Source organism: Carcharodon carcharias, chromosome 3 (genome assembly GCF_017639515.1).
Source record: "Carcharodon carcharias isolate sCarCar2 chromosome 3, sCarCar2.pri, whole genome shotgun sequence".
Lineage (NCBI taxonomy): Eukaryota > Metazoa > Chordata > Chondrichthyes > Lamniformes > Lamnidae > Carcharodon > Carcharodon carcharias.
In genome coordinates, this window is record NC_054469.1 from 2,165,286 (window position 1) to 2,187,453 (window position 22,168).

General features: G+C 54.6%; 1 protein-coding gene across 14 annotated transcripts in view; it reads left to right on the forward strand.

Moving 5' to 3' along the window:
* scrib (scribble planar cell polarity protein) overlaps positions 1-22,168 on the forward strand; it is a 482,984-nt gene that overhangs the window by 26,649 nt on the left and 434,167 nt on the right. For all 14 annotated transcript variants that reach the window (XM_041183767.1, XM_041183772.1, XM_041183773.1 and 11 more), the window contains exon 2: positions 12,022-12,139. In XM_041183767.1, coding sequence (XP_041039701.1) covers positions 12,022-12,139 — 118 coding nt within the window. The remainder of the gene's footprint in view (positions 1-12,021; positions 12,140-22,168) is intronic.

A 22,168-nucleotide genomic window follows, 5' to 3' on the forward strand; every position in this document is an offset into this window, starting at 1 on the left:
AAAAATCTGAATACAATCACAAGAAAATGGTTCAAATATTACACTATTCCTACACCCCATCTATATCTTTACAGACACATACAAATTCCGAAAGCTAAGACTCTTGTGAATGTGTTCAGTAACTTACCTCCATGGTTTCTTAGAAGAAAGTGTTAGGATCTATCAAACCAGGTTTCACTCAGGCACCTGACTTGTCCAGTAGTAACATCAGCTGGATTCGTAACACAGGAGAGGGACAATTATAGTCTAAGAAAATCAAGCACCCACAGGAGGGGCACAATTACTGCCAAGGAAAATCTCTCTCTCTCTCACTCAGGAGAGGGGCAGTTGGAGCCTATGAAAGCCCTTGCTCACAGGAGAATGACAATGACAGCTCTAAATATCACATGTCAACTTTCATTTATATAGCCCCTTTGACATAGTAACATGTCCCAAGGGACTCACAAGAGCACATGTGTGAAATTTGACACCGAACCATCAGAGGAGCTATGAGGACAGGTGACATATCTATCTTATGCTCTAATAGCCAGGGTAAGAATGTGGTACATGTGAACCAACTGGACGAATTGTGGTCAGACACACCACACTGCAAAGTAAATTCACAGATGTAGCCACAGCAGATTGTATAGATTTCTCAACAACCCACCCAGACACTTGTCGCACTGTGAGCCAACGGGTCTCACTGAAACACTCTTTCTCACAGAGGTTTCCGACCTCCACATTTGAAGATCTCACCTTGGAATTCTTTTTGTTAGGAAATAGATAGTTAAGTAAGTTATGTATGTATTTGGGTGTGTTGGGAATAAGGTATTTCTTTAAGTTTAAATTAATTTGTTTTTCTGTATTTGTTAAGAAAAAGGGGAAGTTGAGTTTTAGCTTCACTTTAAAAGATGCCTGCATTGTAATGAGATTTTATAACTCTTGAAGGGAACGTAAAACAAAAAGGGTTAGAAAAAAAACCTGTGCTGTTGCCTAGCAACAGGGGTCCAGAGCAAGGGACCCACAGAGATAGAGAAAAACAGAAAAAGTAGTTTCAGTTCAGTTGAAGCCAGGATTCAAGAGAAGCAGGACAGAAGAGGGAACTGCAAGGAGCAGTTTCCAAAAACCAAAGAACAAAGTCCCCAAAACCAGTGAGTGGAACAGAAAAGGTACCAAGAGGACAGTTAAGTTAAAGGATAAGAACAGGATTCTGTAAAAGGTCCTGTTAAGTGAAGTTGAGTGAGGAGCAGAGAAAGGCTTCAAGTTTAAAGGGAGAAAGCTGCATGACACAGACTTAAAGCAAGATGGGCTTGGGAGAAGCTGGAAGATCCAAGGGAACAGCTGAAGGTCTGTAACTCTTTACTATGGACATGTGAAGCAGTGGTGTTCTATTGGCACGGCTGAGTCAGAGAGAGAGAGTGTGTGGAAGAAAGCTTAATGCACATGGTGATCCAGGGGAGAGGAACGTCAGAAGGAGAGCTTGAAACCCTGGAGATGGACCGTTATGGAAGGTCTGAGAGAAAATGTCATTTGGGAGAAGATTCCAAAGCGAGTTTTTCAAGAGTGGAGATTGGAAACCCTCGTGTGAAAGATGGAATTCAGTGAGACCTTTTTGGGGAGTTGAGGAGAGATCCATAACATCTGTTTGGGGTTTCATTTGTCACTTGGTTTCAGAGTGTGGTGTGCCTGAACACAGGTTGCCTATTGGGTTTACATGGACTGTGTACTCACTGTGAATATTAGAGTATAAGAGCTTTTGTAACTTGTGTTATCTTTACAAATCTGTGTAAACCTGTAAAGGTATAGTTGTGGGTGAAGGAGCATTCTAATACAGTTTATCTTATTCGATAAATGTTTTATTCTTTTGTTAAAAGTTCATCAGCTGACTCCTGTGACTTTGTTCAGTAACCCCTCTCCACAAATCTAATCAAAAAAATAAGTTAGGATCTATCAAACCAGGTTCCACCCTGGGATCTGACTTGTCCAGCAGTAACATCAGCAGGGATCACAACGCTTCAAACATTGCTCCCACTCAGATGGCTCCAACCAAGGTCCACCCCCAGGGTTTCAGTCTCCCCTTCGAGATTCCTGATCCCCGCGTACACTCAAGCTTCACCTTCCAAACACGGTTTCAGATCTTCGGCAATGCAAAGCAGAGCACTGATCCAAAGTGTACCTTTGTTCTTACGGCCTGCAGCACAGAGTCACCAACATTTGGCTGCCTTCTCGGATCTTCAGGGCTTCTCTCAAAACCACTTTGCTTCAAGTCTGCTCTCTTTCTTTAATTTCGAGCTTTTGCTCTGCTCCTGTCATTTACCTTGCCTCAGTGGGATCTATTTTTGATCCCTGCCTTTGTCCCTGCCTGGGACATCCTTCTAGGACCTCCTTCTCTCCCACTCCCTGGTTTTGCGCTCTGGTTCAGGTCACCGCACTCCCAGTTTCATGCCGTTTCGCTTTTCTTTTTCTGCACATGTGAGTAGTGCTGGTCCTGGCCCCAAGAGCATTAGAAGACTACCTGCACATGTGTGTCTCTTTCCTTTGCTGGCACATGTACAGAAGGCCTGTGAAGTTTGTACAAAAAAACTAACTGCTCAGAAGGCCTTAGGCCTGCTGGGAGCTGAAGTTCCTGAGCTGCGACTGCTGATTTAGGTAAGTATTTTGAGTTTTGTAACACCAGTGAGTGAGAGATTGTCCTGGGCTCTAATTGCCCTATTCATCAGGGCTGCACTGTCTCGAGTAGCTCTTTGTTGGTTGACGAGCTGCCCGTTGGTTAAAGATTTTCGCTAACCCTTGTGCAGCCAGAATCAGGCAAAGGCAGCCCGTTCTGTTCAGACAGTGACTCCCAGTGTTGTTAAGATGCATTTTAAATAGATCTTGGCCAGTTTGTTTTGTGCTGTTAAGCACAAGGGTCTCGATTTTGTTTCCTAAAGTGGGTGCCCTGAACGGAAAGCTGGTGGGTGTGATGAGTGTCAGCTTCAGCACTCTCCCTGTTCGAAAGCTTCAAAATTCAGTTTACTAGACAGGCAGTCCTCTCGCCCTGGCGCTGATAATTCATTACTCTGAGTTAATGAGGTGTGGATAATGACTCCATTCTGCACTCGTCAGTGGATGTGTCAGGAAGGAGAGGTTTCTCATTTCCATACTGAGCGCATACTGAATGATGGTATCAGAAAAACCAGTGAGTACAGCTCAAACCCAACATTTCATGCAGAGTCTTGCTTGCTTTGAACTCGCCATGATACAATTGTATCATGGGAACAGCAGGAGGCCATTCAGCCCCATGAAATCTGCCCTGCCATTCATGGGAACAGGAGGTGTTTCAGTTGTTCTCCCTTCTGTACCGATCTATACCTCAACTCCATTTCCTCTCCATTGATCCATGTTCTTCAATGTGCTTTCTGAGCAAAGAACAGTTCATCTTAGCCTTGAAAACTTCGATTTTTCCAACACCCATGGAGAAAGTTCCAGATTTCCACTACCCTTTGTGAAGAAGTACTCCCTAATAGCACTCTTGAATGGCCCTGCTCGAATTTTAAGATTATTTTGCCTGTTCTGAATTCTTTTGTGAAAAATTGATTCTATCTACCTTATTTGTTGGTTTAGGGTGTCAGTGATATGACCATAAGATGTAGGAGCAGAAGTAGGCCATTTGGCCCATCGAGGGAAACTATTGGAAAAAATTCTGAGGGACAGTACCTATCTCCACTTGGAGATGCAAGGTTTGATCAGGGATAGTCAGCATGGCTTTGTCAGAGGGAGGTCATGCCTAACAAATTTGATTGAATGTTTTGAGGAGGTAACCAGGTGTGTAGATGAGGGTAGTGCAGTTGATGTAGTTTATATGGATTTCAGCAAAGCCTTTGACAAGGTCCCATGGGAGACTTATAAAGAAGGCAAATGCACATGGGATACAGGGTAGTTTGATAAGGTGGATTCAAAACTGGTTCAGTTGTAGGAGGCAGAGGGTGATGACAGAAGGATGCTTTAGTGACTGGAAGCCAGTGTCCAGTGGCATACCACAGGGATCTGTGCTGGGTCCCCTATTATTTATCATTTATATAAACGACATAGATGACTATGTGGGGGGGTAGGATTAGTAAGTTTGCGGATGACACAAAGATTGGCCGGGTGGTTAATATTGAGGTTGAGTGTCTTGGGCTACAGGAAGATATAGACGGGATGGTCAAATGGGCAGATAAGTGGCAGATGGAATTTAACCCTGAGAAGTGTGAGGTGATACACTTTGGAAGGAGTAATTTGACAAGGAAGTATTCAATGAACGACATTGCACTAGGAAGTTCTGAGGAAGAAAGGGACCTTGGCGTGTGCGTCCATAGATCTCTGAAGGCGGAGGGGCATGTTAGTGGGGTGGTGAAAAAGGCATATGGGACACTTGCCTTTATCAATCGAGGCATACATTACAAAAGTAGGGAGGTCATGTTGGAGTTGTATAGAATCTTGGTGAGGTCACAGCTGGAGTACTGTGTGCAGTTCTGGTCACCACATTATAGGAAGGATGTGATTGCACTGGAGTGGGTGCAGAGGAGATTCACCAGGATGTTGCCTGGGATGAAACAATTAAGTTATGAAGAGAAGTTGGATAGACTTGGGTTGTTTTCATTGGAGCAGAGAAGACTGAGGGGCGACCTGATCGATGTGTACAAGATTATGAGGGGCATGGACAGGGTGGATAGGGAGCAGCTGTTCCCCTTAGTTGAAGGTTCAGTCACGAGGGGACATAAATCCAAGGTGAGGGACAGGAGGTTTAGGAGGAAAACTTTTTTTTACCCAGAGGGTGGTGACGGTCTGGAATGCGCTGCCTGGGAAGGTAGTGGAGGTGGGTTTCCTCACATCCTTTAGAAAGTACCTGGATGAGCACTTGGCACGTCATAACATTCAAGGATATGGGCCAAGTGCTTGTAAATAGGATTAGGTAGGTAGGTCAGGTGTTTCTCACATGTCGGTGCAGACTCGATGGGCCTCCTCTACACTGTGAGATTCTGAGTCTGCCCTGCCATTCAATGAAATCATGGCTGATCTGATCATCCTCAACTCCACTTTCCTGCCTTCTCCCCATAACCCTTGATTCCCTTACTGATTAAAAATCTGTCTATCTCAGCCTTGAATATATTTAACCACCCAGCCTCTACAGCCCTCTGCAGTAAAGAATTCCACAATTCACTACCTTCTGAGAGAAGAAATTCCTCCTCATCTCTGTTTTAAATGGGTGACCCCTTACTCTGAGATTAATACCACTGGTCCTAGACTCTCCCACAAGGGGAAACAACCTCTCAGCATCTACTCTGTCAAGCCCCAAAGAATCTTATGTGTTACAATAAGGTCACCTCTCATTCTTCTAAACTCCAGTGAGTACAGGCTGAACCTCTCCTCATAAGATAATCCCTCCACACCCGGGACCAACTGAGTGAACCTTCTCTCGACAACTCCAATGCCGGTATATCTTTCCTTAGATGAGGGGACCAAAATTGTTCTCTGCATTCTAGGTGTGGTCTAACTAGTGCCTTGTATAGTTTTAGCAAGACTTCCCTATTTTTTTGCTTGATTCCCTTTGAAATAAAGGCCAACATTCCATTTGCCTTCCCCACTGGGAGAAGGGAAATTTTGCAGAAATGAGAAGGGACTTGGCTGAGGTAGACTGGACAGCACTGCTGGAGGATAAAACAGTGGAAAACCAGTGGGAAGCACTAAAAAGCAAGATCCTAATTGTACAAAGTAGACATGTCCCCTACAAAAATAAGAGTGGTACTGCCAAATCTAGACCCCCCTGGTTATCTAGAGGAATACAGGGGAAGATCAAACAGAAAAAGAAAGCGTACGATAGGCACAAAGAACTAAGCACTGCAGACAGCCTCGATGAATATAGGAAGTGCTGGGATGAAGTAAATAAGGAAATCAAAGAGAGGGCATGAAGAAAGATTAGCAAGTAAAGTTAAAGATAACCCAAAGATGTTTTACCAATACATTAATGCTAAAAGGTTAGTTAAGCATACAATGCGGTGAAGAGCAGTAGGAAATCAGGGGATTGGGAAGCCTACAAAGACCAACAGAGGACAACTAAAAAAGAAATAAGGAGGCAGAAGATTAAGTATGAGGGTAAACTAGCCAGTAATATAAAAGAAGATTGCAAGAGTTTTTTTAGATATATAAAGGGTAAGAGAGAGGCAAAAGTGGACATTGGGCCGCTGGAAAATGACGCTGGAGAAGTAGTAGTGGGGAACAAAGAAATGGCGGAGGAACTGAATAGGTACTTTGTGTAAGTCTTCACAGTGGAAGACACGAGTGACATCCCCAAAGTTCAAGAGAGTCGGGGGGGCAGAAGTGAGAATGGTGACCATTACCAAGGAGAAGGTGCTAGGAAAACTGAAAGGTCTGAAGGTGGATAAATCACCTGGACCAGATGGATTACACCCCAGAGTTCTGAAGGAGATAGCTGAAGAGACAGTGGAAGCATTAGTGGTGATCTTTCAGGAATCACTGGAGTCAGGGAGGGTCCCAGAGGACTGGAAAATCGCTAATTTAACCCCCCTGTTTAAGAAGGGAGTGAGGCAAAAGATGGGAAATTACAGGCCGATTAGCATGACCTCGGTCGTTGGTAAGATTTTAGAGTCCATTATTAAGGATGAGATTTCAGAATACTTGGAAGTGCATGGTAAAATAGGGCAAAGTCAGCATAGTTTCATCAAGGGGAGGTCATGCCTGACAGATCTGTTAGAATTCTTTGAGGAGGTAACGTGTAGGTTAGACAAAGGAGAGCCAATGGATGTTATCTACTTGGACTTCCAGAAGGCCTTTGACAATGTGCCGCACAGGAGACTGCTCAGTAAGATAACAGCCATGGTGTTAGAGGCAAGGTATTAGCATGGATAGAAGATTGGCTTTCTGGCAGGAGGCAGAGAGTGGGGATAAGGGGGTCCTTCTCAGGATGGCAGCTGGTGACTAGTGGAGTTCCACAGGGGTCAGTGTTGGGACCACAAGTTTTCACTCTATACATTAATGATCTAGGTGAAGGAACTGGGGGTATCCTGGCTAAGTTTGCAGATGATACAAAGATAGGTGGAGGGACAGGTAGTATTGAGGAGGCGGGGAGGCTGCAGTAGGATTTGGACAGGTTAGGAGAATGGGCAAAGAAGTGGCAGATGGAATACAATGTGGGCAAGTGTGAGGTCATGCACTCTGGTAGGAAGAATAGAGGCATAGACTATTTTCTAAATGGGGAGAGAATTCAGAAATCTGGAGTGCAAAGGGACTTGGGAGTCCTAGTCCAGGATTCTCTTAAGGTTAACTTGCAGGTTGAGTCAGTAGTTAGGAAGGCAAATGCAATGTTGGCATTTATTTCGAGAGCTCTAGAATATAAAAGCAGGGATGTGCTGCTGAGGCTTTATAAGGCTCTGGTCAGACCACATTTAGAATATTGTGAGCAATTTTGGGCCCCGTATCTCAGGAAGGATGTTCTGGCCCTGGAGAGGGTCCAGAGGAGGTTCACAAGACTGATCCCAGGAATGAAAGGCTTAACATGTGAGGAATGTTTGAGGACTCTGGGTCTATACTCGATGGAGTTTAGAAGGATGAGGGGGGATCTGATTGAAACTTACAGAATACTGAAAGGACTGGATAGAGTGGACGTGGGGAAGATGTTTCCATTAGTAGGAGAGACTAGGACTCAAAGGCACAGCCTCAGAGTAAAGGGAAGACCTTTTAGAACAGAGATGAGGAGAAACTTCTTTAGCCAGAGAGTGGTGAATCTATGGATTTCATTGCCACAGAAGGCTGTGGAGGCCAGGTCATTGGGTGTATTTACGACCAAGATAGATAGGTTCTTGATTGGTAAGGAGATCAAAGGTTACGGGGAGAAGGCAGGAGAATGGGGTTGAGAAACTTCTCAGCCATGATTGAATGGCGGAGCAGACTCGATGGGCCGAATGGCCTAATTTTTGCTCCTATGTCTTATGGTCTTATGGAAAAAGTGGAACCTATCAGAGATGAAGATGGAAACTTGCGTGTAGATGCAGAGACTGTGGGAAGCGTTTTGAATGAATACTTTGTCTCCATGTTTACAAAGGAAAGGGAGGATGTAGATATAGTAGTCCAGGAGGAACACTGAGATATTGTACGGGATAGTCATAAAGAGAAAGGAAGTACTCAAATGGTTGAAATCCTTGAAAGTGGATAAGTCACCAGGGCCAGATGGATTGTTTCCGAGGCTGCTGAAGGAAGCCAGGGAGGAGATAGCAGATGCTCTGAGGATGATTTTCCAATCTTCACTAGATACAGGGGAGGTACCGGAGGATTGGAGAAATGCAAATGTAGTTCCATTGGTTAAAATGGGATCAAAAGAAATGCCAAACAATTATAGGCCAGTTAGTCTTACATCGGTGGTGAGCAAATTAGTAGAATCAATCCTGAGAGATAGGATTAACTGTCATGTGGAAAGGCATGGACTAGTCAGGGATGGTCAGCATGGATTTGTTAAAGGAAGGTCTTGCCTCACAAATTTGATTGAATTCTTTGAGGAAGTGACAAGAAGGGTTGATGAAGGTAGTGCAGTGGATGTTGTGTACATGGATTTTAGCAAGGCATTTGACAAGGTCCCACATGGCAGATTGGTCAGGAAAGTAAAAGTCCATGGGATTCAGGGTAATGTGGCAAACTGGATAAAAGGTTGGCTTTGCAACAGGAAACAAAAGGTAATGGTCGATGGATGCCCTTGCAAATGGAAAGTTGTCTCAAGTGGTGTTCCACACGGCTCGGTGTTGGGACCCTTGCTGTTTGTGTTATATATTAACGATTTGGATGTGAACGTTGGGGACACGATTGGGAAATTTGCAGATGACACAAAGATTGGCCGAGTAGTGGATAGTGTAGAGGATAGCCATAATCTCCAAAACGACATAGATGGGTTGGTGGAGTGGGCGGTAAAGTGGCAGATGGATTTTAACGTAGAGAAGTGTGAGGTCACACATTTAGGGAGGTCAAACAGTTACAGGGATTACGCAATAAATGGGAATATACTAAGGGGTGTAGATGAAGTGAGAGATCTTGGCGTACAAATACACAGGTCCCTGAAGACAGCAGTTCAAGTAGACAAGGTTGTAAAGAATTCATATGGAATGCTCTCCTTCATTGGCAGAGGTATAGAATATAAAAGTAAGGATATAATGTTGGAATTGTATAAAACTCTGAGGCCACAGCTGGAGTATTGTGTGCAGTTCTGGTCACCACATTACAGGAAGGACGTAATAGCTCTGGAGAGAGTGCAGAGGAGGTTTACAAGAATGTTGCCAGTGTTAGAAAAGTGTAGCTACGAGGAGAGATTGGATAGGTTGGGGTTATTTTCCTTAGAACAAAGAATGCTAAGAAGTGACTTGATTGAGGTGTACAAGATTATGAGGGGAATAGATAGAGTGGACAGGATCAAATTGTTTCCTTTGGTGGAGAATTCTAGAACCAGGGGAAATAGATTCAAGATAAGTAGCAGTAGGTGTAGGGGGGACATGAGGAAGACCTTTTTGACGCAGAGGGTAGTGGGTGTCTAGAATTCGCTGCCCAAGTTGGTGGTAGAGGCAGAAACTCTAAACTCTTTTAAAAAGTACCTGGATCTGCACCTTAAGTGCTATAAGCTGCAGGGCTATGGGCTGGATGCAGGAAGGTGGGGTTAGAAAGGGCACCTGGATGCCCTTGGGCTGGCATGGAGAAGATGGGCTGAATGACCTCCTTCTGTGCTGTAACTGTTCTATGGTTCTGTTACCTGTTGAACTTATATGTTAGCTTTTTGGGGTTCATGCACAAGGACTCCCAAATCCCTGTGTGCTGCAGCCTTCTGTAGTCTTTCTCTATTTAAGTAATATTCTGCTCCTCTATTCTTCCTGCCAAATGCATAACCTCACATTTTCCCACATTATATTCCATCTGCCATTTCCCCACTCACTGAACTTGTCTATATCCCTCTGTAGATGCCTTGTGTCACCCTCACCACTTGCCTTCCCACCTATTTATCTGTCATCCACAAACTTAGTGCATTCATTTCCCTCATCTAAGTCATGAATATATATTGTAAATAATTGTGGCCCCAGCACTGATCCTGTGGCACTCCACTATTTAACAGGTTGCCATCCTGAAAATGGCCCCTTATCTCTATTCTGTCTTCTGTTAGTGAGCCAATCCTCTATCCATGCTAATATACTACCCCCAACTTATCCTATTTAGTAGCCTTATGTGTGGTACCTTATCAAACACCTTTTGGAAATCCAAATATATTACATCTACTGGTTCCCCTTTATCTATCCTGCTTGTTACTGCCTCAAAGAATTCTAATAAATGTATTAGGCATGATTTCCCCTTCATGAAGCCATGCTGACTCTGCTCGATTATGTTATGCATTTCTAAATGCTCTGCTATTACATCCTTTATGATAGACTCGCATTTTCCCAATGACAGATGTTAGGCTAACTGGCCTATAGTTACCTGTTTTTGTCTCCCTCCCTTTTTGAATAAAGGTGTTACATTGACAGTTTTGCAATCCTCTGGGACTTTTCCAGAATCTAAGAATTCTTGGAAAATTACTACCAGTGCATCCACTATCTCTGTGGCTACTTCCTTCAATATCCTAGGATGCAACACATCAGGTTCAGGGGACTTATCAGCCTTTAGCCCCATTAGTTTCCCTGGTACTTTTTCTCTCGTGATAGTTATTGTATCTATTTCCTCCCCCTACTTTTTCTCCTTGGTTATTTAGTATTTTTGGAATGCTGTTTGTGTCTTCTACTGTAAAGACTGATGCAAAGAATTTATTCAACTCCTCTGCCATTTCCTGGTTCCCCATTATTCTTTCCCCAGCCTCATTCTCTAAGGGACCTATGTTCACTTTGGCCTCTCTCTGCCTTTTTATATATTTAAAGAAGCTTTTACTGTCCATTTTTATATTACTTGCTAGTTTACCCTCAAAGTTACCCTCCCGCATAATTTTTTTGGTCATCTTTTGGTTTTTAAAACTTTCCCAATGCTGTGGCTTATCATTAATCTTTGCCACATTGTATGTTTTTTCTTTCAATTTGATACTATTCTTAACTTCCTTGGTTAACCATGGTTGGTTATCCCCTTCCTAGAATCCTCCTTCCTTACTGGGATATATCTTTGTTGTGAGTCATGAACTATTTTCTTAAGCATCTGCCATTGCTCATCAATCGTCTTTTCTACTAACCTCCTTCCCCAGTCCACTCCAGCCAACTCTGACCTTGGTAATTACCCTTATTTAAGTTTAGCACAGTTGTTTCTGATCCAAGTTTCTCAGTCTCAAACTTCTACCATGTTATGATCACTGTTTCCTAGGTGATCTTATACTCTGAGATCATTTATTAAACCTGCCTCATTACACATTACAAGATCCAAAAACGCCTGATAAGGCTGGCTGGTAAATGAAATTGAGGTATAGATATCCCTGATCTGACTGGTGGAACAGGCTCAAGGGGCTGAATGGCTTCCTACTGTTCCACGTTCCTCTGAGTAGTGAAACAGATTCAAGGAGCTGAATAGCTGCCTGTTCCTATGAATGGTGGATCAGGCTCCAGGGGCAGGTTGGACGACTGAAGGAGTTAGATCAGGCAGGAGATTAAAAGAGACAGACAGAGGACTGAGACTGAGCAGGTTCTGGGTGACACAATGATGGAGTTGACATTAGGAGATTGCAACGACATTCTTTAGAAAAAATAGTTTTGGAGGGATGAGCCATTGGCAAAGTACTTTCGACCTAATGTACATCTCAATGCATGTGATGAGGGAGGTGACTGAAGATGGAGGAAGTTTCTTAAAATATGAGTGTACAGAATGGTGATGGGTGTCTGGGGAAGGCATGCTCATCTGACCAGAGTTGGAGGGTGTGAGCTGTGCAGAATTGGAGGAGACTTGAGAGGAAAAGATGGAGGGACAGGATGCAGAATGCCTTGAAAGATAAGACTTTTTTTTATACTACTCCCCACTCCTGAGTAAACTGAGAACCCTCTCCGCTTGTATTTCCATGTCTTACAGCCTTTCTTCAGATTGTTAAACTTGCGGAAACTGGGACTTAGTGATAATGAGATCCAGAGGCTGCCTCCAGAGGTTGCTAACTTCATGCAGCTTGTCGAGCTCGACATCTCTCGCAATGGTGAGTTTGTGTGATATTGTGGGAGTTTGTTACTGCGTACGGGTGTGTGTGCATATTTGGGTGTGTGCGTTTGGGAATGGGTGCGTGCACGTGTTTGGGCGTGGGTGTGTGCACGCAAGTGTGTATGGCTGTGGGTGCGCGCGGGTGTGTATGGCCACGGGTGTGTATGGCTGTGTGTGGCCGCGGGTGTGTGTGGCCGCGGGTGTGTGTGGCCGCGGGTGTGTGTGGCCGCGGGTGTGTGTGGCCGCGGGTGTGTGTGGCCGCGGGTGTGTGTGGCCGCGGGTGTGTGTGGCCGCGGGTGTGTGTGGCCGCGGGTGTGTGTGGCCGCGGGTGTGTGTGGCCGCGGGTGTGTGTGGCCGCGGGTGTGTGTGGCCGCGGGTGTGTGTGGCCGCGGGTGTGTGTGGCCGCGGGTGTGTGTGGCCGCGGGTGTGTGTGGCCGCGGGTGTGTGTGGCCGCGGGTGTGTGTGGCCGCGGGTGTGTGTGGCCGCGGGTGTGTGTGGCCGCGGGTGTGTGGGGCCGCGGGTGTGTGGGGCCGCGGGTGTGTGGGGCCGCGGGTGTGTGGGGCCGCGGGTGTGTGGGGCCGCGGGTGTGTGGGGCCGCGGGTGTGTGGGGCCGCGGGTGTGTGGGGCCGCGGGTGCACGCGGGTGTGTGTATGGGCACGGGCGTGTATGGGCATGTGCGCATGTATGAGAATGCACTATTTAGATAATATGCTTTTTTTTATCCTTCCTGTCAAAATGGACAATTTCACATTTACCCACATTATACTTCATTTGTCTGATGTTTGCCCACTCATTTAACCTATCTCTCTCACTTTGTAGCCTCCTCAGGTCCTTCTCTCAGCTTAGTTTGCTACCTATCTTTGTGTCATTATCAAATTTAACAACCATACCATCAACCCCTTCATCCACATCCTTAATGTAAATTGTAAAGTGTTGAGGTCCCAGCACTGATCTGTGTACCGACCACTCGTTGCATCCTGCCAACCAGAAAACGTCTCATTTAAGTCTATTCTGTGCTTCCTGTTAGCTAGCCAATCTTCTATCCATGCCAATATGTTCCCCCTACACCATAAAGTTTTATTTAGCGCAGTAACCTTTGATGAGGCACCTTATCAAATGCCTTTTGAGAATCCAAGTACACCACATCCATTGGATGCTCTTTATCTACAGCACCTGTTATTTCCTCAAGGAACTTCAATAAATTGGTTAAACATGATTTCTCTTTCACAGAACAGACTCTGCTCGATTACCTTGAATTATCTATTTATCTAAGCACCTATTATTTCTTCAGTAATAACTTCTAATAATTTTTCTAAGACAGATGTTAAGCTAACTGACCTTTATGTCTGCCATCCTTTTGCAATCCAATGGAACCTTCCCCAGATATTGTGAATGTTGGAAAATTAAAACCAGTGCATCATCTATTTCACTAGCCACTTCTTTTAAGACACCTAGGTGGTGTGTCGGTGAAATCCATCAGGACCCAGGGACTTGTCAACCCACAGTTCCAATAGTTTGTTAAGGACCACTTCCCTAGTGATTGCAATTTTCTTGAGTTCGTCCCTCCATGCCATCAAATTCCTGACTTATAGCTACCTCTGTGTGTGGGTGGGTGTTTCTGTGCGTGTGAAGGAGCATGTGGGGGGGGGGGGGGGCGGGGTGTGTGTGGGGGGGGGTGGGGGGGGGGGGGGCGGGGGGTGGTGGGGGGCGGGGTGTGTGTGGTGGGGGGGCAGGGGGTGGGGGGGCGGGGGGTGGTGGGGGCGGGGCGGGGTGTGTGTGGGGTGGGGGGGCGGTGGGGTGGTGGGGGGCGGGGCGGGGTGTGTGTGGTGGGGGGGCAGGGGGTGGGGGGGCGGGGGGTGGTGGGGGCGGGGCGGGGTGTGTGTGGGGGTGGGGGGGGCGGGGGGTGGTGGGGGGGGGGGCGGGGTGTGTGTGGGGGTGGTGGGGGGAGGGGGGGTGGGGGGGGTGGGGTGTGTGTGGTGGGGGGGTGGGGGGGGGTGGGGGGGCAGGGGGGTGGGGGGGTGGCGGGGGGTGGGGGTGGCGGGGTGTGTGTGTGTGGGGGGACGGGGTGTGTGTGGGGGGACGGGGTGTGTGTGTGTGGGGGGACGGGGTGTGTGTGGGGGGTGGGTGTGCGTTGGGGGACGGGGTGTGTGTGGGGAGACGGGGTGTGTGTGGGGGAGACGGGGTGTGTGTGGGGAGACGGGGTGTGTGTGGGGGAGACGGGGTGTGTGTGGGGGAGACGGGGTGTGTGTGGGGAGACGGGGTGTGTGTGTGTGGGGAGACGGGGTGTGTGTGGGGGAGACGGGGTGCGTGTGGGGGAGACGGGGTGTGTGTGGGGGAGACGGGGTGCGTGTGGGGAGACGGGGTGCGTGTGGGGGAGACGGGGTGTGTGTGGGGGAGACGGGGTGTGTGTGGGGGAGACGGGGTGTGTGTGGGGGGGGACGGGGTGTGTGTGGGGAGACGGGGTGCGTGTGGGGAGACGGGGTGCGTGTGGGGGAGACGGGGTGCGTGTGGGGGAGACGGGGTGCGTGTGGGGGGACGGGGTGCGTGTGGGGGAGACGGGGTGTGTGTGTGTGGGGGGACGGGGTGTGTGGGGGGGAGACGGGGTGTGTGTGGGGGGAGACGGGGTGTGTGTTGGGGGACGGGGTGTGTGTGGGGGGACGGGGTGTGTGTGGGGGAGACGGGGTGTGTGTGGGGGAGACGGGGTGTGTGTGGGGGGACGGGGTGTGTGTGGGGAGACGGGGTGTGTGTGGGGGAGACGGGGTGTGTGTGGGGGAGACGGGGTGTGTGTGGGGGGGAGACGGGGGTGTGTGTGGGGGGACGGGGTGTGTGTGGGGAGACGGGGTGTGTGTGGGGGGAGACGGGGTGTGCGTTGGGGGACGGGTGTGTGTGGGGGAGACGGGGTGTGTGTGGGGGAGACGGGGTGTGTGTGGGGGGAGACGGGGTGTGTGTGGGGGACGGGGTGTGTGTGGGGGAGACGGAGTGTGTGTGGGGGGACGGGGTGTGTGTGGGGGAGACGGGGTGTGTGTGGGGGAGACGGGGTGTGTGTGTGTGGGGGAGACGGGGTGTGTGTGGGGGGACGGGGTGTGTGTGGGGGGGACGGGGTGTGTGTGGGGGGAGACGGGGTGTGTGTGGGGGAGACGGGGTGTGTGTGTGTGAGGAGACGGGGTGTGTGTGGGGGGAGACGGGGTGTGTGTGGGGGGACGGGGTGTGTGTGGGGGGAGACGGGGTGTGTGTTGGGGGACGGGGTGTGTGTGGGGGGACGGGGTGTGTGTGGGGGGACGGGGTGTGTGTGGGGGAGACGGGGTGTGTGTGGGGGAGACGGGGTGTGTGTGGGGGAGACGGGGTGTGTGTGGGGGGACGGGGTGTGTGTTGGGGGACGGGGTGTGTGTCTGTGGGGGAGACGGGGTGTGTGTGGGGAGACGGGGTGTGTGTGGGGGGAGACGGGGTGTGTGGGGGGAGACGGGGTGTGTGTGTGTGGGGGGACGGGATGTGTGGGGGGGAGACGGGATGTGTGGGGGGGAGACGGGGTGTGTGTGGGGGAGACGGGGTGTGTGTGTGGGGGAGACGGCGTGTGTGTGTGGGGGAGACGGCGTGTGTGTGTGTGGGGGAGACGGGGTGTGTGGGGGGAGACGGGGTGTGTGGGGGGAGACGGGGTGTGTGGGGGGAGACGGGGTGTGTGTGTGTGGGGGGACGGGGTGTGTGGGGGGGGACGGGGTGTGTGTGTGTGGGGGAGACGGGGTGTGTGTGTGGGGGGGGACGGGGTGTGTGTGGGGGAGACGGGGTGTGTGTGTGTGGGGGAGACGGGGTGTGTGTGTGTGGGGGGGACGGGGTGTGTGTGGGGGGAGACGGGGTGTGTGTGTGTGGGGGGGACGGGGTGTGTGTGGGGGGAGACGGGGTGTGTGTGTGTGTGGGGGGGACGGGGTGTGTGTGGGGGGACGGGGTGTGTGTTGGGGGACGGGGTGTGTGGGGGGGGACGGGGTGTGTGGGGGGAGACGGGGTGTGTGTGGGGGGAGACGGGGTGTGTGTGTGTGGGGGGGACGGGGTGTGTGTGGGGGAGACGGGGTGTGTGTGTGTGGGGGAGACGGGGTGTGTGTGTGTGGGGAGACGGGGTGTGTGTGTGGGGGAGACGGGGTGTGTGTGTGTGGGGGAGACGGGGTGTGTGTGTGGGGGAGACGGGGTGCGTGTGGGGGAGACGGGGTGCGTGTGGGGGAGACGGGGTGCGTGTGGGGGAGACGGGGTGCGTGTGGGGGAGACGGGGTGCGTGTGGGGGAGACGGGGTGCGTGTGGGGGAGACGGGGTGCGTGTGGGGGAGACGGGGTGCGTGTGGGGGAGACGGGGTGCGTGTGGGGGAGACGGGGTGCGTGTGGGGGAGACGGGGTGCGTGTGGGGGAGACGGGGTGCGTGTGGGGGAGACGGGGTGCGTGTGGGGAGACGGGGTGCGTGTGGGGAGACGGGGGTGCGTGTGGGGGAGACGGGGTGCGTGTGGGGGAGACGGGGTGCGTGTGGGGGAGACGGGGTGCGTGTGGGGGAGACGGGGTGCGTGTCGGGGGACGGGGTGTGTGTGTGTGGGGGAGACGGGGTGTGTGTGGGGGAGACGGGGTGTGTGTGGGGGAGACGGGGTGTGTGTGGGGAGACGGGGTGCGTGTGGGGGAGACGGGGTGCGTGTGGGGGAGACGGGGTGCGTGTGGGGAGACGGGGTGCGTGTGGGGAGACGGGGTGCGTGTGGGGAGACGGGGTGCGTGTGGGGGAGACGGGGTGCGTGTGGGGGAGACGGGGTGCGTGTGGGGGGAGACGGGGTGTGTGTGTGTGGGGGGGTGTGTGTGTATGGGGGAGACGGGGTGTGTGTTGGGGGACGGGGTGTGTGTTGGGGGACGGGGTGTGTGTGGGGGAGACGGGGTGTGTGTGGGGGAGACGGGGTGTGTGTGTGTGGGGGAGACGGGGTGTGTGTGTGTGGGGGAGACGGGGTGTGTGTGTGTGGGGGAGACGGGGTGTGTGTGTGTGGGTGAGACGGGGTGTGTGCGGGGAGACGGGGTGTGTGCGGGGAGACGGGGTGTGTGCGGGGAGACGGGGTGTGTGCGGGGAGACGGGGTGTGTGCGGGGAGACGGGGTGTGTGTGGGGAGACGGGGTGTGTGTGGGGAGACGGGGTGTGTGTGGGGAGACGGGGTGTGTGTGGGGGGGGTGGGTGTGCGTTGGGGAGACGGGGTGTGTGTGGGGGAGACGGGGTGTGTGTGGGGGAGACGGGGTGTGTGTGGGGGAGACGGGGTGTGTGTGGGGAGACGGGGTGTGTGTGGGGGAGACGGGGTGTGTGTGGGGGAGACGGGGTGTGTGTGGGGAAGACGGGGTGTGTGTGGGGGGTGTGTGTGTGTGTGGGGGAGACGGGGTGTGTGTGGGGAGACGGGGTGTGTGTGGGGAGACGGGGTGTGTGTTGGGGAGACGGGGTGTGCGTTGGGGGACGGGGTGTGCGGGGGGGGACGGGGTGTGTGTGTGTGGGGGAGACGGGGTGTGTGTGGGGGGACGGGGTGTGTGTGTGTGGGGGAGACGGGGTGTGTGGGGGGGGACGGGGTGTGTGGGGGGGGACGGGGTGTGTGTGGGGGGACGGGGTGTGTGTGTGTGGGGGAGACGGGGTGTGTGTGGGGGAGACGGGGTGTGTGTGGGGGAGACGGGGTGTGTGTGGGGGAGACGGGGTGTGTGTGGGGGAGACGGGGTGTGTGTGGGGGGACGGGGTGTGTGTTGGGGGACGGGGTGTGTGTGGGGGAGACGGGGTGTGTGTTGGGGGACGGGGTGTGTGTGTGTTGGGGGACGGGGTGTGTGTGTGTTGGGGGACGGGGTGTGTGTGTGTTGGGGGACGGGGTGTGTGTGTGTTGGGGGACGGGGTGTGGGTGTGTTGGGGGACGGGGTGTGTGTGTGTTGGGGGACGGGGTGTGTGTGTGTTGGGGGACGGGGTGTGTGTTGGGGGACGGGGTGTGTGTTGGGGGACGGGGTGTGTGTTGGGGGACGGGGTGTGTGTGGGGGGGGGGACGGGGTGTGTGTGTGTGGGGGAGACGGGGTGTGTGTGGGGGGACGGGGTGTGTGTGGGGGAGACGGGGTGTGTGTGGGGGAGACGGGGTGTGTGTGGGGGAGACGGGGTGTGTGTGGGGGAGACGGGGTGTGTGTGGGGGAGACGGGGTGTGTGTGGGGGAGACGGGGTGTGTGTGGGGAGACGGGGTGTGTGTGGGGGGGGTGGGTGTGTGTGGGGGGGGTGGGTGTGCGTTGGGGGACGGGGTGTGTGTGGGGGGACGGGGTGTGTGTGGGGGAGACGGGGTGTGTGTGGGGAGACGGGGTGTGTGTGGGGGAGACGGGGTGTGTGTGGGGGAGACGGGGTGTGTGTGGGGAGACGGGGTGTGTGTGGGGGAGACGGGGTGTGTGTGGGGGAGACGGGGTGTGTGTGGGGGAGACGGGGTTTGTGTGGGGGAGACGGGGTGTGTGTGGGGAGACGGGGTGTGTGTGTGGGGGGACGGGGTGTGTGTGTGTGGGGGGACGGGGTGTGTGTGGGGGAGACGGGGTGTGTGTGGGGAGACGGGGTGTGTGTGTGGGGGGACGGGGTGTGTGTGGGGGGACGGGGTGTGTGTGGGGGGACGGGGTGTGTGTTGGGGGACGGGGTGTGTGTGGGGGAGACGGGGTGTGTGTGGGGGAGACGGGGTGTGTGTGGGGGAGACGGGGTGTGTGTGGGGGAGACGGGGTGTGTGTGGGGGAGACGGGGTGTGTGTGGGGGAGACGGGGTGTGTGTGGGGGAGACGGGGTGTGTGTGGGGGAGACGGGGTGTGTGTGGGGGAGACGGGGTGTGTGTGGGGGAGACGGGGTGCGTGTGGGGGAGACGGGGTGCGTGTGGGGGAGACGGGGTGCGTGTGGGGGAGACGGGGTGCGTGTGGGGAGACGGGGTGCGTGTGGGGGAGACGGGGTGCGTGTGGGGGAGACGGGGTGCGTGTGGGGGAGACGGGGTGCGTGTGGGGGAGACGGGGTGCGTGTGGGGGAGACGGGGTGCGTGTGGGGGAGACGGGGTGCGTGTGGGGAGACGGGGTGCGTGTGGGGGAGACGGGGTGCGTGTGGGGGAGACGGGGTGCGTGTGGGGGAGACGGGGTGCGTGTGGGGGGAGACGGGGTGTGTGTGTGTGGGGGGGTGTGTGTGTGTGGGGGAGAAGGGGTGTGTGTGTGTGGGGGAGACGGGGTGTGTGTGTGTGGGGGAGACGGGGTGTGTGTGGGGAGACGGGGTGTGTGTGGGGGGGTGGGTGTGTGTGGGGAGACGGGGTGTGTGTGGGGAGACGGGGTGTGTGTGGGGGAGACGGGGTGTGTGTGGGGGAGACGGGGTGTGTGTGGGGGAGACGGGGTGTGTGTGGGGAAGACGGGGTGTGTGTGGGGGGGGTGTGTGTGTGTGGGGGAGACGGGGTGTGTGTGGGGAGACGGGGTGTGTGTGGGGGGGGTGGGTGTGCGTTGGGGGACGGGGTGTGTGGGGGGGACGGGGTGTGTGTGTGTGGGGGAGACGGGGTGTGTGTGTGTGGGGGAGACGGGGTGTATGGGGGGGGACGGGGTGTGTGTGTGTGGGGGAGACGGGGTGTGTGGGGGGGGGACGGGGTGTGTGTGGGGGGACGGGGTGTGTGTGTGTGGGGGAGACGGGGTGTGTGTGGGGGAGACGGGGTGTGTGGGGGGGTGTGTGTGTGTGGGGGAGAAGGGGTGTGTGTGTGTGGGGGAGACGGGGTGTGTGTGGGGGGACGGGGTGTGTGTGTGGGGAGACGGGGTGTGTGTGTGGGGGGACGGGGTGTGTGTTGGGGGACGGGGTGTGTGTGGGGGGACGGGGTGTGTGTGGGGGAGACGGGGTGTGTGTGGGGGAGACGGGGTGTGTGTGGGGGAGACGGGGTGTGTGTGGGGGAGACGGGGTGTGTGTGGGGGGAGACGGGGTGTGTGTGTGTGGGGGGGTGTGTGTGTGTGGGGGAGACGGGGTGTGTGTGGGGGAGACGGGGTGTGTGTTGGGGGACGGGGTGTGTGTGGGGGAGACGGGGTGTGTGTGGGGGGACGGTGTGTGTGTGTGTTGGGGGACGGGGTGTGTGTGTGTTGGGGGACGGGGTGTGTGTGTGTTGGGGGACGGGGTGTGTGTGTGTTGGGGGACGGGGTGTGTGTGTGTTGGGGGACGGGGTGTGTGTTGGGGGACGGGGTGTGTGTTGGGGGACGGGGTGTGTGTTGGGGGACGGGGTGTGTGTTGGGGGACGGGGTGTGTGTTGGGGGCCGGGTGTGTGTGGGGGAGACGGGGTGTGTGTGGGGGAGACGGGGTGTGTGTTGGGGGACGGTGTGTGTGTGTGTTGGGGGACGGGGTGTGTGTGTGTTGGGGGACGGGGTGTGTGTGTGTTGGGGGACGGGGTGTGTGTGTGTTGGGGGACGGGGTGTGTGTGTGTTGGGGGACGGGGTGTGTGTTGGGGGACGGGGTGTGTGTTGGGGGACGGGGTGTGTGTGGGGGAGACGGGGTGTGTGTGGGGGAGACGGGGTGTGTGTGGGGGAGACGGGGTGTGTGTGGGGGGACGGGGTGTGTGTGGGGGAGACGGGGTGTGTGTGTGTGGGGGAGACGGGGTGTGTGTGGGGGAGACGGGGTGTGTGTTGGGGGACGGTGTGTGTGTGTGTTGGGGGACGGTGTGTGTGTGTGTTGGGGGACGGGGTGTGTGTGTGTTGGGGGACGGGGTTTGTGTGTGTTGGGGGACGGGGTGTGTGTGTGTTGGGGGACGGGGTGTGTGTGTGTTGGGGGACGGGGTGTGTGTTGGGGGACGGGGTGTGTGTTGGGGGACGGGGTGTGTGTGGGGGAGACGGGGTGTGTGTGTGTTGGGGGACGGGGTGTGTGTGTGTTGGGGGACGGGGTGTGTGTTGGGGGACGGGGTGTGTGTTGGGGGACGGGGTGTGTGTGGGGGAGACGGGGTGTGTGTGTGTTGGGGGACGGGGTGTGTGTGTGTTGGGGGACGGGGTGTGTGTGTGTTGGGGGACGGGGTGTGTGTTGGGGGACGGGGTGTGTGTTGGGGGACGGGGTGTGTGTTGGGGGACGGGGTGTGTGTGTGTTGGGGGACGGGGTGTGTGTTGGGGGACGGGGTGTGTGTGTGTTGGGGGACGGGGTGTGTGTGTGTTGGGGGACGGGGTGTGTGTGTGTTGGGGGACGGGGTGTGTGTTGGGGGACGGGGTGTGTGTTGGGGGACGGGGTGTGTGTTGGGGGACGGGGTGTGTGTTGGGGGACGGGGTGTGTGTGGGGGGGGACGGGGTGTGTGTGGGGGAGACGGGGTGTGTGTGTGTTGGGGAGACGGGGTGTGTGTGTGTGGGGGAGACGGGGTGTGTGTGGGGAGACGGGGTGTGTGTGCGTTGGGGGACGGTGTGTGTGTGGGGAGACGGGGTGTGTGTGGGGGAGACGGGGTGTGTGTGGGGGAGACGGGGTGTGTGTGGGGAAGACGGGGTGTGTGTGGGGGGGGTGTGTGTGTGTGGGGGAGACGGGGTGTGTGTGGGGAGACGGGGTGTGTGTGGGGGGGGTGGGTGTGCGTTGGGGGACGGGGTGTGTGGGGGGGGACGGGGTGTGTGTGTGTGGGGGAGACGGGGTGTGTGTGTGTGGGGTAGACGGGGTGTGTGTGTGTGGGGGAGACGGGGTGTGTGTGGGGGGAGACGGGGTGTGTGTGGGGGAGACGGGGGTGTGTGGGGGGGGACGGGGTGTGTGTGTGTGGGGTAGACGGGGTGTGTGGGGGGGGATGGGGTGTGTGTGTGTGGGGGGAGACGGGGTGTGTGTGGGGGGAGACGGGGTGTGTGTGGGGGGAGACGGGGTGTGTGTGGGGGAGACGGGGTGTGTGGGGGGGGACGGGGTGTGTGTGTGTGGGGTAGACGGGGTGTGTGGGGGGGGATGGGGTGTGTGTGTGTGGGGGGAGACGGGGTGTGTGTGGGGGGAGACGGGGTGTGTGTGGGGGAGACGGGGTGTGTGGGGGGGGGACGGGGGTGTGTGTGTGTGGGGGGACGGGGTGTGTGTGTGGGGGAGACG